This window comes from Haplochromis burtoni, unplaced genomic scaffold, assembly GCF_018398535.1.
Source record: "Haplochromis burtoni strain Fernald_Lab_line unplaced genomic scaffold, NCSU_Asbu1 Contig_36, whole genome shotgun sequence".
NCBI classification, from domain to species: Eukaryota; Metazoa; Chordata; class Actinopteri; order Cichliformes; family Cichlidae; genus Haplochromis; species Haplochromis burtoni.
The window spans coordinates 1,669,968-1,681,531 of record NW_024582397.1 but is presented as its reverse complement, the minus strand read 5'-3'; the positions used below and the strand labels follow the sequence as shown (position 1 = coordinate 1,681,531).

General features: G+C 39.6%; 1 protein-coding gene across 1 annotated transcript; it reads right to left on the bottom strand.

Annotated features, from left to right (window-relative positions):
• Positions 1 to 7,310: 7,310 nt before the first annotated feature.
• Positions 7,311 to 9,968, bottom strand: LOC102291949 (protein FAM181B). The gene has a single exon (XM_005926523.3). It carries the CDS (start codon positions 9,394 to 9,396, stop codon positions 8,434 to 8,436), a length of 963 nt encoding a protein of 320 aa, XP_005926585.1. The 5' UTR covers positions 9,397 to 9,968; the 3' UTR covers positions 7,311 to 8,433.
• Positions 9,969 to 11,564: the final 1,596 nt, after the last annotated feature.

Sequence of the window (11,564 nt, the reverse complement as noted above, 5' to 3'; positions counted from 1 at the left end):
GGAGATCACAAAGGAAATTGAAACAACATTTGATACCCTGCGACTTCTTATAAATCCTATAAATTATTTGAGCTAATTCCGCTTTCATCTTTCATTGCACTTTTAAAGTTTACAGAAATGTGCGCATTTCAAATGAGACACAACAAAGTGTCACAAGAAGGAGTTCTCGCTCTCGCTCTCTCTCTCGCCGTCACTGTCTCTCCATAGGCAAACATCAAACATTTCCAGCAACCAAACAGCAGATAAACAGTTCATTAAAAACAGGGGCGTGCCATCAATCACAGAATCGCAGCGCTCTACCTGCACCCAGATGCACAACAAATACCAGACAAGCAAACAAAGTCCGCTCATCCAAGCACACGCCTGGACAGAACAATTTCTTGGACATTAGTCAGATCATCTAAACAAATGAGGGGCTCAAAGAAAAAGAGAGAGAGAGCAGGAGAGAGATAGAGAAACTGTCATAACATGAAAGAACAATAACGAGCTGGAATATGATTTATGCTGGCTGGTTCTGAATGATTTATGCTACTACAATACTGTCAATTGATTCGTTAATTTAACATATTTGCATTGTTGTGAAAAAGACAGAACCCGCTATAAAGCGTACAAGTACTGGAGGCTTTTGATGATTATGTTCAGTTTTCACCAGCTTGCAGTACCTTTTTGCTTCAGTTGATTCGTGCCTTGTTTATTTATTTATTTATTTATTTTCTTTCTTTCTTTCTTTCTTTTTTTTGTCAAGGGAAGAAAGAAAAACTCAGAGCCATTTAGTGGACAAGAAGACCCAAGGTATTTTGATGCTCTGTAATTGGGTTGGCTTGGAGATAAAGCTGAACAAACGGAGCAGCAGGAGCAGAACAAACAACTGTATGGACCGTGTGATCTTTGGTGACAGAGAGTCTCTCAGGTCAGCTCACAGAGGTGCTTTTTTTCTTTTCTTTTGCTGATCTTGAAAAGTGTGAACAAAAGTGATTTGCTTTGACTGCCTTTGTTAACCACATCTGCTTAGTCAAGACAAAATTTGCTCAGCCTGCTCCCAGTGAATGGTTGACTAAATGGATAATTTGGTAGCTGGATAGCCATTAAATGGCAACTGGTAGATAGATAGTCATTACCAACATTACATGTCATTTTAGCACTCATTTAACACTTTATATTGTATTTTTTCCATTAAAAAATACAAAAAAATAATCTTTTTTGGTGTAAATTTAACAGATTAATCAGGTCTAATGCCTTGCTCTGTACAAAAACTAATTTTTTCTTGGCCTGTTGTCCAACTTGTTATCAAATTTCATGGATGTTGCGTTTAATAACAAACGGACATACAAAGATTGTAAACTTTGTATTGTCCAGGGAATTAAGCTTTTACATTTTTTAAGTTTTAGGCTTACCCCTTCATGCATGAATTATGACAACCTCAATCAGGATTTTTTCTTAAGTATTTTTATTCATCTTTAGGCATGAACAGATGAATAAAAATACTTAAGAAAAAAATCCTGATTGAGGTTGCCATAATTCATGCATGACAGGGTTAAATAACAATAATTACAATGACACACATCATACATCTATAGTAACATTAAACCACCAGTGGGTGGCAAGGTGTGGAATGACACATCCTCCTGGTTTATGTGCAAGTATACCATCAACAATGACACAAATACAAGGAAACAGCCTTTGAATAGCTGTCCACTGTAGTGTCCACTATGCATGAAAGGGCTAATGTACTGACTCTTACTATATGCAGGATAATATTAAATTAAAGATCAACAACTGACATTACCAGCTGTAGTGTGGTGACTGTTGAAAGTATAAAGTCTTGAGGTTTGCTGGTCTTCAGCATCAGGTTTCGATGCATGGGTGTTATTGCAGCACTGTTTTATACCAAAAATCCTTTTTCAAGGTTTTGAGAACAGCCAAACGATGCTATGGGAATGACAAGACTAAAATAGATGTCCCCTAGATTTTTCCCGAAGATAAGTCTGGTATCAGTGAGTCTGCTGTCCTTCACCCCCTATTCCTCCCAAAGGGAAGGCTCTGGCAATTATGAGGGAATAAATCTGTGACAGGTAATGGGATTGTCTCTGCTTTTAAAGATTATTATGCTTCTCAGGGGATGTGCAGGTGGTATAATACAACTTGCTCTCCTTAGGATGATAGGCATATCATTTATATCTTCCGATCAGATCATCTCCTCAGTGTGATACAGGGAGCCCAAACAATGTACTCTCAACCTAACATCTTTGACCATTTGCACATGACAGTAGTCAGAGAGAAATTTTCTTTTAGAGTATGTTAAGAGTCATAAGTTGGAGAGATTATTTCTCCGAGGCAGTTAGACACGCTACAACTCAATAACTGAACAGCTCTGTGGGCCTTGTTGGCAGTCAGTTTTGATGATTTCACAAAGTAACATCTATTTTGAGGTGAGAATGTTACTCACGTTCGCACTTTGCATGAAGACAAGCAGAATTTGCACAAAGAAGTGTTATCGTGCCTTGTGCAATGACAGACTTGGCTACATTGCATTACCACAGAGGGTTATACATATCCAGCCTTCAACAGAGGTGTTATGCAACAACCTTGTTTTTCAAATCTGCTACTTAAAGCCAGTAAAGGGATAATAATGGAAGAAAACACAGTTGTTGTTTTTTCTTTGTTCTGTGCTCTAAGGTGTTGGACACAAGCACAAATGGACTGCATTTCAGAGTAAAAACTGAACATGGCTGCAGGGTAAGTGACAGCTTGCAGAGTCTCACAGCTTATTCTGTTAATTTTGCAATTGTGCCAATTATAACGAGTGGTCTTTTTATTGCTGAGAAGCTCTGAGTATTAATAACAAGGCCACAGAGGAATTACCTACTATTACTAAATAACTTTATAGCTGTAATCACATTTTGACCACCAGATATTGGTCATTGTGCCAAATCGGTTTGTCACTCCTGCTTTGTGCTGATGTCTGGATTTCAAATTGCCCCAAAAGACGATAATTAAGCATGAAAATGTTTCATTAACATTAGTTTAAACAGTGTTGTTTCTGTTTTGCTTGTCTTTTCCCCTTTGTTAGGAAGTAACAGAACATGTAGAGCCAGCCCATCAGGTAAACAATGTTAGTAAAGACACTTCACAGCTCATGCCGTTGCTGTATCTACATGGAATTTTATTTACACAGAGCTACTGAACATCGACTGCCACCTCAATTCATTTTCATACAGTTAACACCAACCTCTGCCGCACAGTGCTGGAGAACATCAGAGAAATAAAACAAACAGACAAATAAATAAATAACCAATTGTGATTTGTTTTATCTGGGAACACTCGGGTGAGGCAACACACAGAGTCTAGTTGCTTTGGACAGCTGTTTTAAAAGCAACATAGCTAATTGTTTGTACGTTTGAAGCTATCTTTATTCTAGCTGCTGCCCTGCTGTCTGTCTTTGAAGTCATTCGGAGCAATCGTACATCAATTTCAAGTGAATGTCTTATTTAGTTTATAAAGGAGTCTGTATTTCTCCTCATTAAGAGCAATTACAGCAGTTATCAAACTTTGCGTTTATTCCTGTTAACGGTGCATGGGCATGCTTTTTACCCGGAGGAAAATGATGAGATGGCTACGGGAATATGCCAAACCTGTCAAAATGTGTTTGGCGTATTTGGAAATGGCTAATGACCGTGTCTCCTGAGGTGGTGTTGGAGTAGCCCAGCAGTTACACCCTGCTGCTTCTCCCGTTTGCAATTATCAAAGACAGGAAATTAAGAAAGTTTGGGAAGCTAGTACACAGCAGGGAGCATTTGCCCAGTTTGGGTTATAAAATAACAATGTGGTGCTGTTGTTCACATTGTCAAAGATTTGGCGCAGAAGTAAAACTGATGAGTCTTGACCCATCAAGCAGAGTATGTGGTAGGACAACGTCAAGAAGGTTTTCTTGATATCCAGTTAGTAAAAAATCTAAAGTACATCCACATCTGCTTTTTCTTTTTTCTTTCAACCTGTCATCCTTTGCTTTTAATAGTGACTGAAATACAGGAGCAGAAACTGACGCAACAAGGGTGACATCAGTAAGTGTTTACTGACCACAAACACATACCTTGAATAATTCAGGGGGCCAAGAGCTGGACAGGCCCTTGGAAAATACCCAGGATATTCATTGTATTAAAGCTTCTGTTTAGCTGTTGTCAAGAGCCACAAAATCTCTAGCTGTGACTCTGATGGAGCGTGACCAACTATGAGTGGGGAAACCTGAGGAAATTGCTTGGCTAAAACATGCTATGGATACTTAGCTCCCCCAAGCGTGACCCGACTTAGATGGATGGATGGGTTGTTCAATGTGAAAGGGACTCAACAAGTAACACACACGCACATAGATGTGTATGTGTGTGTGTGTATATATGGAGTTAATCAGTAGTGCAATATTTTGTGTTTATTCTGTGTTAATTATTAAGACATGAGAAAAAACACCAAGCCATAATTGCATTTACTAAAGTGACGCTATCATTTAGCTTTTCTGCAGCCTCTTGACAGCCCATGTTTTAAGTGAAAGGTCAAAACAGCAGCAGCAGATATCAAAATCTGTCATCTGAGCAGGGAGTTGATTTTTGATTGATATTTATCAGTGTGAGAGTTTTGTCTTTCAATATGAGTAGCATCTGCTGGCGATGAAGAATTTTGAGGCAGTATTGTCTTTAATCTAGCCAGGACTTTTGTCAGCTGCACAGCTTGCAATTGTTATCACACTGACAAAAACACAGAGATGTAAGCAAGCATACCCACAACACCCTCGAGGTAGAAAACAGTGCGTCAGAGCTACTGAAAATGAATGCAGACTTAAATGGAAAGCGGTGAGACATGACATGCATATGGAAATAAATATACTGTGCTGAAAGCAAACCACTGTTTTGTTTAATCTTACAACATGGACAAAAAGGGGGTCAGGCAGGGATTTCCCATGAGTTAAAATGAATGTTAACTGATCACTTGTCTTTTCGGTAGATGTATGTTCATTTGTTTTTATTTGCATAAACACTAGTTACCCTCTATTTCTTGATTGACACTCCTCGTATGTGTACGTAAACCTGTTTCTGATTGTAATTCTAACTGCTCCCGCTGGTTGAGCACTTGCAAAATAAGATGTGAGAACTGCAGGGCGTACTGTGAAGAGATCTCTCAGCACTGACCTTGTTTACAATCCTTAAAGAACTTGCAGCATGATGCCCTTGAAAAGATGGGAAGCAGCCTACAACATGCTTTGTGATAAAATAGCATTTCCAAATTTAAGGATTCAAAGTTCAGTTTGTTGCAGGCAAAAGATCTATTTGAAGACTTAGAAAGGAAATCTTTGGAAGAATGAATACATCAGTGGCTCTCTGTACTGGTAATAGAAAGGCACTTGTTGACATTGAAATATAGAGGGGCTTTTAAAGATATAGTACTTTGCATTTGAGAGAAATGTCAAATAAATATGTAATATTTACAAGCAAATAGGGTATAACCTGATACGAGGAGCGATTCTCAGTTAATTTCATCCAGCATTTTTTTTTACATAATTTGTAAAACTTAAAATTATTTTAAGATAACGGTGATGCTTCAGCAACCTACATGGAAAGTCTTACTATTACAGTATTTATTTGCCCTCAGTTGTAAACATGCAATGGTTATTCTGTGAGTGACAAAAGTTGTCATGGAGAGGGGTAAAAAAGGCTCGTGAATATCATCTTGCACAGTGCTTTCAGCCTTGTGGTGTTAACAAGACACGAGGACAAGCTGTGAAAGGTCAGTGAGAGGGCAAACATGGAAGTAGATTCTCAATTTCCAGTGTTGCACAGACGTTATTGTGCACACTGGAAATTGAACTTCTGCAGTAGGGTTTTCTTCAATACAGATTCTGTTGAGTTCATATGTGTGCATGCACTTGACATTATGAGCTCCTGTATTTTTGTTTTTCCTTTTTGCATCAGAGGACCTTACACGCCATGCTAGATAATCTGCTGATTGTTATTTCGTTTACCAAGATATCTGCCTCTTGGTATTCAGGTCAGAACTAACACAGATCTTGTTAATCCCTTTGACAAACATTGCTACTCCTGTGTGCCACAAATGAAAGCGAGGCTTTCAGCAGTGGCTCCATCATCAGCGGGGTCTAATCTGAATGTATCAGTTGATGTTAACTCAGAGACAGAAAATCCATATGCCTTCTGTGAGCATAGTTTGCTGTATTGCAAGTTGCCAGATATTGTTTTTCCCCACATATGGCAGGGGGTAATGTTGACCAGTTTCCAATAAACCTAACTGGCAGGAGGTAAAACAAAAGACTGGCAGACAATGTTAGCTTCATAGCAGAGGGTGCATTACAATGGATATATGCACCATAATTGTTTATGCTTACAGCATCTTATTGGTGGTGAGTGAGGATTCTTTTAAACCAAAAATGAAAAAAGACCAAGAAATTAAAAAATTACTTTATAACTATTCATTCCAGTGCAGCTTACTAAATCATGACAGATTCATTTTATGAGCAGGTGTGTGCAGAACAACTCAGCATAAGAGGCTAGAATTACATTCATAATGCCATATATCATTGGTGTCTGGATGGGAGTGGTGGACACTGGGTTTTCAACAGAACAATACTGCCATCTAGTGCAATTGCTAAATACCTGCTTACAGACCGAAGACATTTTTGATTTTGAAAATTGAGAAAATGAGTCCACTGTGGTCAGTAAACTGGAGTTAATTGTGTCCAAACCTTGTACTCGATCTAAGCTGCCAAGAGGTGTGACAGAGACCAGAGCTGAGACAGATTGTGCATGGTTACTGAAGTAAAAATAAATCAGTAATTGTGCTTAAAAAATATGGGGGCAAAATGAGTAAAGAAAAAAGTTTAAGAACTTTCCTTGACTTCAAATTCATCTCTCGCCTTGCACTGAAATGCCTCAATGTCACGGCAAAACTTTTATTGGGTCCCCGAAAACAATCTTGAGTAATTGCAGTTCTGTCTCTAGTATTTGTGACCCCAGAACAACAAGGATGTTCAAGTTCTATTAAAGAACGCTCAGGTTTGCAGACCCTAGAGTTCCGCTATGGTTTACAGGACCCTCGAAGTCACCATTTTTCATGACACAATTTCATATTAAATCTTGTTTTTTTTTTTTCAACCCCTGTCATTTCATGCAGACTCTAGGGTGATACTTCAAGACAAATGTCTGGGCCGGGATGAGGTTCGATGTTAGAATGCAAATGAATGAACCTTTAGCAGCCAGCAGAGGGGGTTAACGCTGTATACCATTAAGAGGATTCTGGCATTCAAATCTCCAGAGACCTCCTGTGCAAAGGTTATGCTTTAAAGGGTTTCAAGATTAAATCGCCAGTCAACTTGAACTAAACATATGGGCAAAATGACAATATTTAGATATTTTTCCACCTAATGTTCCAGTGCAGTGGTAGTGCAAAGTAATCAATGTAATTGTGTTAACTTCAAAATCACAAAGGTAAAGTGAAGCTTTTCATAGGTTTTATTATTTTCTGTCAACAAAATGTAGCACATAGTTTTTCCAAGCATCTGCCCCAGAAGAATTGTAAAAATGCACCATGCAGCAAAGTGTGTGTATTTTTATACAGATTAACTCTGTTATATTTTACAAACATACATCTTCAGTCATGGACGTTTTCTGCTTTGTATCCTCATTTCTTCATGATAATTAAACCTCGCCTTCCACAATGAGCACAACCAGACACAGTAATAAAGGCCAGCTTTATTTCCTCTTATTACAATAGCTAGATACATTAAAGGCTTTTCCACAGACAAAAGGGCACAAGTGAAATTCTTCCAGCTGAAAATAACTTCAGAGCTATAAAACTTCATCAAGCAAACACGGCATCAGACATTACTGTTTGAAAATTAAAATTAAAATTAGTAGTCCCTTTTATGTTGCTGCACAGAAATGTTACTAGCAGGAAAAGTGCTCCATTTGTTTTGTCAAACAGTCCTATGATATATAAAAAAAAAAACAAAAAGAGATGCTTTGTGGACTAAACCAACAAGTATTTGTGCTGCTTGTGTGATTATTTTTGTAAAATATATAAATGTTATAATCTGTAGTCTGATTTGCACATTCTCAAGTGGACAACTTAACTAAAGCAACAGCATAGCCAGAATCAAATGCATTTTCATCGATTGCAATATAAATTGCCTGAGAGAGACGCAATCATATACATGTGTGAAGCTTTTTATCACAAGTGGAAAAACTATGAGTGGAAGAAGCACTTGGTATCCAGTTACTTTTTTTTCCGGAAGTAAATGCATGACACACTTTGTTGAGTAGGGATGATACTACATGTTTTCCAGTTGCAACACTGCTTTCACAACAAACCTGATATGATAAACTACTGTTAAACATAATTATCTGCATATTATAAGCCAAAAGAATTGTCAGCCTCTCATAGAGATGAATAATTAGCCCTGTTATAACCACCAGTTAAATCGTAGGTGACCTGAGGTATGGGGCAGTCTGCGAAGAAGTTTGGAAAGGCTAAAGTGCACAGCGCATTGTCTTCTATGGGCCCCGTAGCACCCTCAGACTGACAGTAGACAGGAGGCTGGGCTGGGCCTGTACGCATACTCTCCCCTACTTTTTTAGAGGGTCCTGAGCAGCTAGTCCAGGGTTCCGAGTAGAGGAGGCCACCAACTAAATGATGAGTATCGTAGGAAGCTGGATCTGGCCCTCCCAACTCTGGCTGCACCCGGAGAGGCATGCCTTGATAAATATCCTGATCGCTGACCATGTTGCAGTAATCGGGCCCCAAGAGCTCAAAGAACTCTGTAGCCTCTGGATTGCCTCGCTCCAAGTCCTTCAGCGTCATTCCAGATGTTGAACTGACTTTGGAGCAATTAGCAGGCTCGGTAAAGAAAGAAGGGGGCAGGTTGCGATGCCTCAGCGGTGGTTTCTTGGGTTTTTCACCCCTTATATCCTTCACAGGGCTGAAGAGAGCTGCCAAGCTTTTGCTCTGCAAGTTGGCCTGAACACCATCACGCTTAGGTAGAGTTTTGCTCTGCAAAGTGCTTGGCTGAGTCAGTGGAGAACCCTGTCTTTTTACTGGGGCCTCTGCAGCATTTCCTGGTGTTATAATGCCAGTGCACCTTTTGATCTGCTTTTGCAGATACTTCCGGTGGTTGACTTTCCTTTTAGATTTCACTGGCTTGTCCAGAGCTAGCTTGATATTGCTGGAGGCTGAGTCTATGAAACTCAACAAATCCCTCGTCGTCTCTTTGTAGTCCTCATCATTTTCTGTCTCACCCAGGAGACTTCCATCAAGACTTTTTTCCACATCATACTCCATCACAGAGCCAGGGAAGCAGAAATTCATGAACTGAGGGTTCATGATTGCAGTCTGAACAGCCATTACTCTGTTGAGCCCAGCAGCTACACCTGTGGCATCCACTGTGATCCTTGAACCCAAAATTTCTTCACAGCATGCCCTTTTTCCTCTGATAAAAACTTGGTCCTGATGCTGCTCATGAAGTTCCTGTAAACATTCCAGAGTAGAAGTGACGCGCTCTGAGGAAAGTAAGGAGATCTTTCGGGGGGCTGGACAAATGATGTCAGAACATCAAAGAGGAGGGGCAATGGGACCGCTGGACTTAACTCTTTGCTTGTGCCCGACCACCTGCATCTAAGAGGGATTTGTCTGAAATTCCCTGCTGAGCCGAGGACAATAACCTCTGTCAGAACTCTCCCCCTCTAGTTTAACTGTTTGTGTGTGCTCTGAACCAAAAAAGCTTTCATGAAACTCGAGGATATTACTGTTACAGTGAGAAGGGAAAAAAACATGGTGGATAGAGTACGGAGGCAGAAATGTAATACAAAATGATCTCTGTTAGACTTAAACAACCATATCCTCCTTTGTTACGTTCATGACTATCAAACAAACTATGCTTAAACCCCCCCAAACAAAGAAAAAATGTAAATAACTTTCAAATCCTCAACTAGCCGACACCATTGTTCACACGTTCCTCTCGTCTTTCTCCAAACACTAAAATAAAAAAGGAAAAATATACTAATATTTTTGTTTCCTGTGTGGATACCCAAATAAAAATGTATTTATAATCTTAATTTTCATTTAGGCACAGGGACAAACAGCTAGCACATCACAACATTACAGTACAGGGAAAGTTTTGGGGGGGGTTTTGTCTGTGGGAAAATCTAAGCGTCTAAACAGATGCCACTATATGGGAGAATCTTCCCAACTGCTTGCTTGTGTCTTAATCTGCTCATGGCAAAAGTTGATTTCTAGTGCATTCCCAGGCCAGTGGGAATTTCTGCCCTGGCCTGACAACTATTATGGGCTGCCTTTGACATAAAGCCCTACAGGGTCTAAATAGCCTCTATTCTTCGCGCAGCACTGAAAGGGAGCTTTGTGCCAGAGATTCATTAAATTGCACCTCACAGCCCCTTCGTAAAATGGGTCTCAATAATGAACAGTCGATTTAACTAGAAAAGCTGCCGGAGCTGTTAAATTAAAGGGGAATAAAGTGCAGTTCAGGCTTAGTGTGCCAGAAGAAATGTTGACCTTAAGAAATCCTGGGTATGAAACTTCTGTTGTAAACAATAACGTATTTACAGGAAGTTTCTTGGCCAGCAGTGAATACAATGGAGGATGTGTCCAAGAGCCAGATTGTTAAGTTGCCAGCACTTATCAGAATTTAAGTGGAATTTTTTTTTTTTGGAGTGATCAAACTGGCAGCCACTTTTTCACCCTGCTTATATTTTTCAGTATTTCGGTTTACAAGGTAATGCAGCAGTTTCTATCTGGCACATCCTTGAATCACTTTAAAGCTTCATTAATTATTTGAAGTGATGCTGAGGCGCATAACTGAAAAGGTAACAAGTGAAGATCCTTCCTCTTTCAGAAGATCCATTTGAGGTGAAGCGGTGGCTCATTAGGGTTTTTGAGACATGAAAAAGTCTAAAGTGGTGTCAAATTCTTTCTTATGGTAATTCCAGGGAGAAAAGGGCCAGTGATACTGATAGCACTAATTATCTGTAGCCACACAACACAAATCAAGAAGAAAAAAATATTAGAACAGCAGGTGGATACAAAACAAAGACTATCTTACTTGTTATACAAGTGCCAACTATGTGAAAAAAAACAAGAACTTGTGAAGTGCATGAGCAATTTCATCCGTTTCCATAAATGTTTCAAAATAAATGTCCAAAAAAGTTTACATTTATCTTAAAAACAGGGGGGAAACAGCTGCAGTCTTATCAGGGCATCACATGCATTCAGTGCAGGGGCTTTTAATGCCTGCCCAAACTGATTTTGTCTCCTCTCTTTGCTAACGGCACAGTTTTGGCAAAGTGACATCATCACAGTCATGGCAGCTATATCCCCCTTTTTTTCCAAGTCGGGGGGTCTTGGCTTTTGTGCTGGTGGGTCATTCACATGACAGAGCCTGACGCACAGATCCCGGAAACAAGTTTCTATTGTTGAATAAAGGCTGAGAGGGTGAGAGGGGATGGGGCTGGAGCAGAGCAGCTCAAAAAGTTATACGTGTGTGTGTGTGTGTGTGT

Excerpts from the sequence above, each read along its gene's own strand:
- LOC102291949 (XM_005926523.3), bottom strand. The coding sequence starts at position 9,396 with ATGGCTGTTCAGACTGCAATCATGAACCCTCAGTTCATGAATTTCTGC.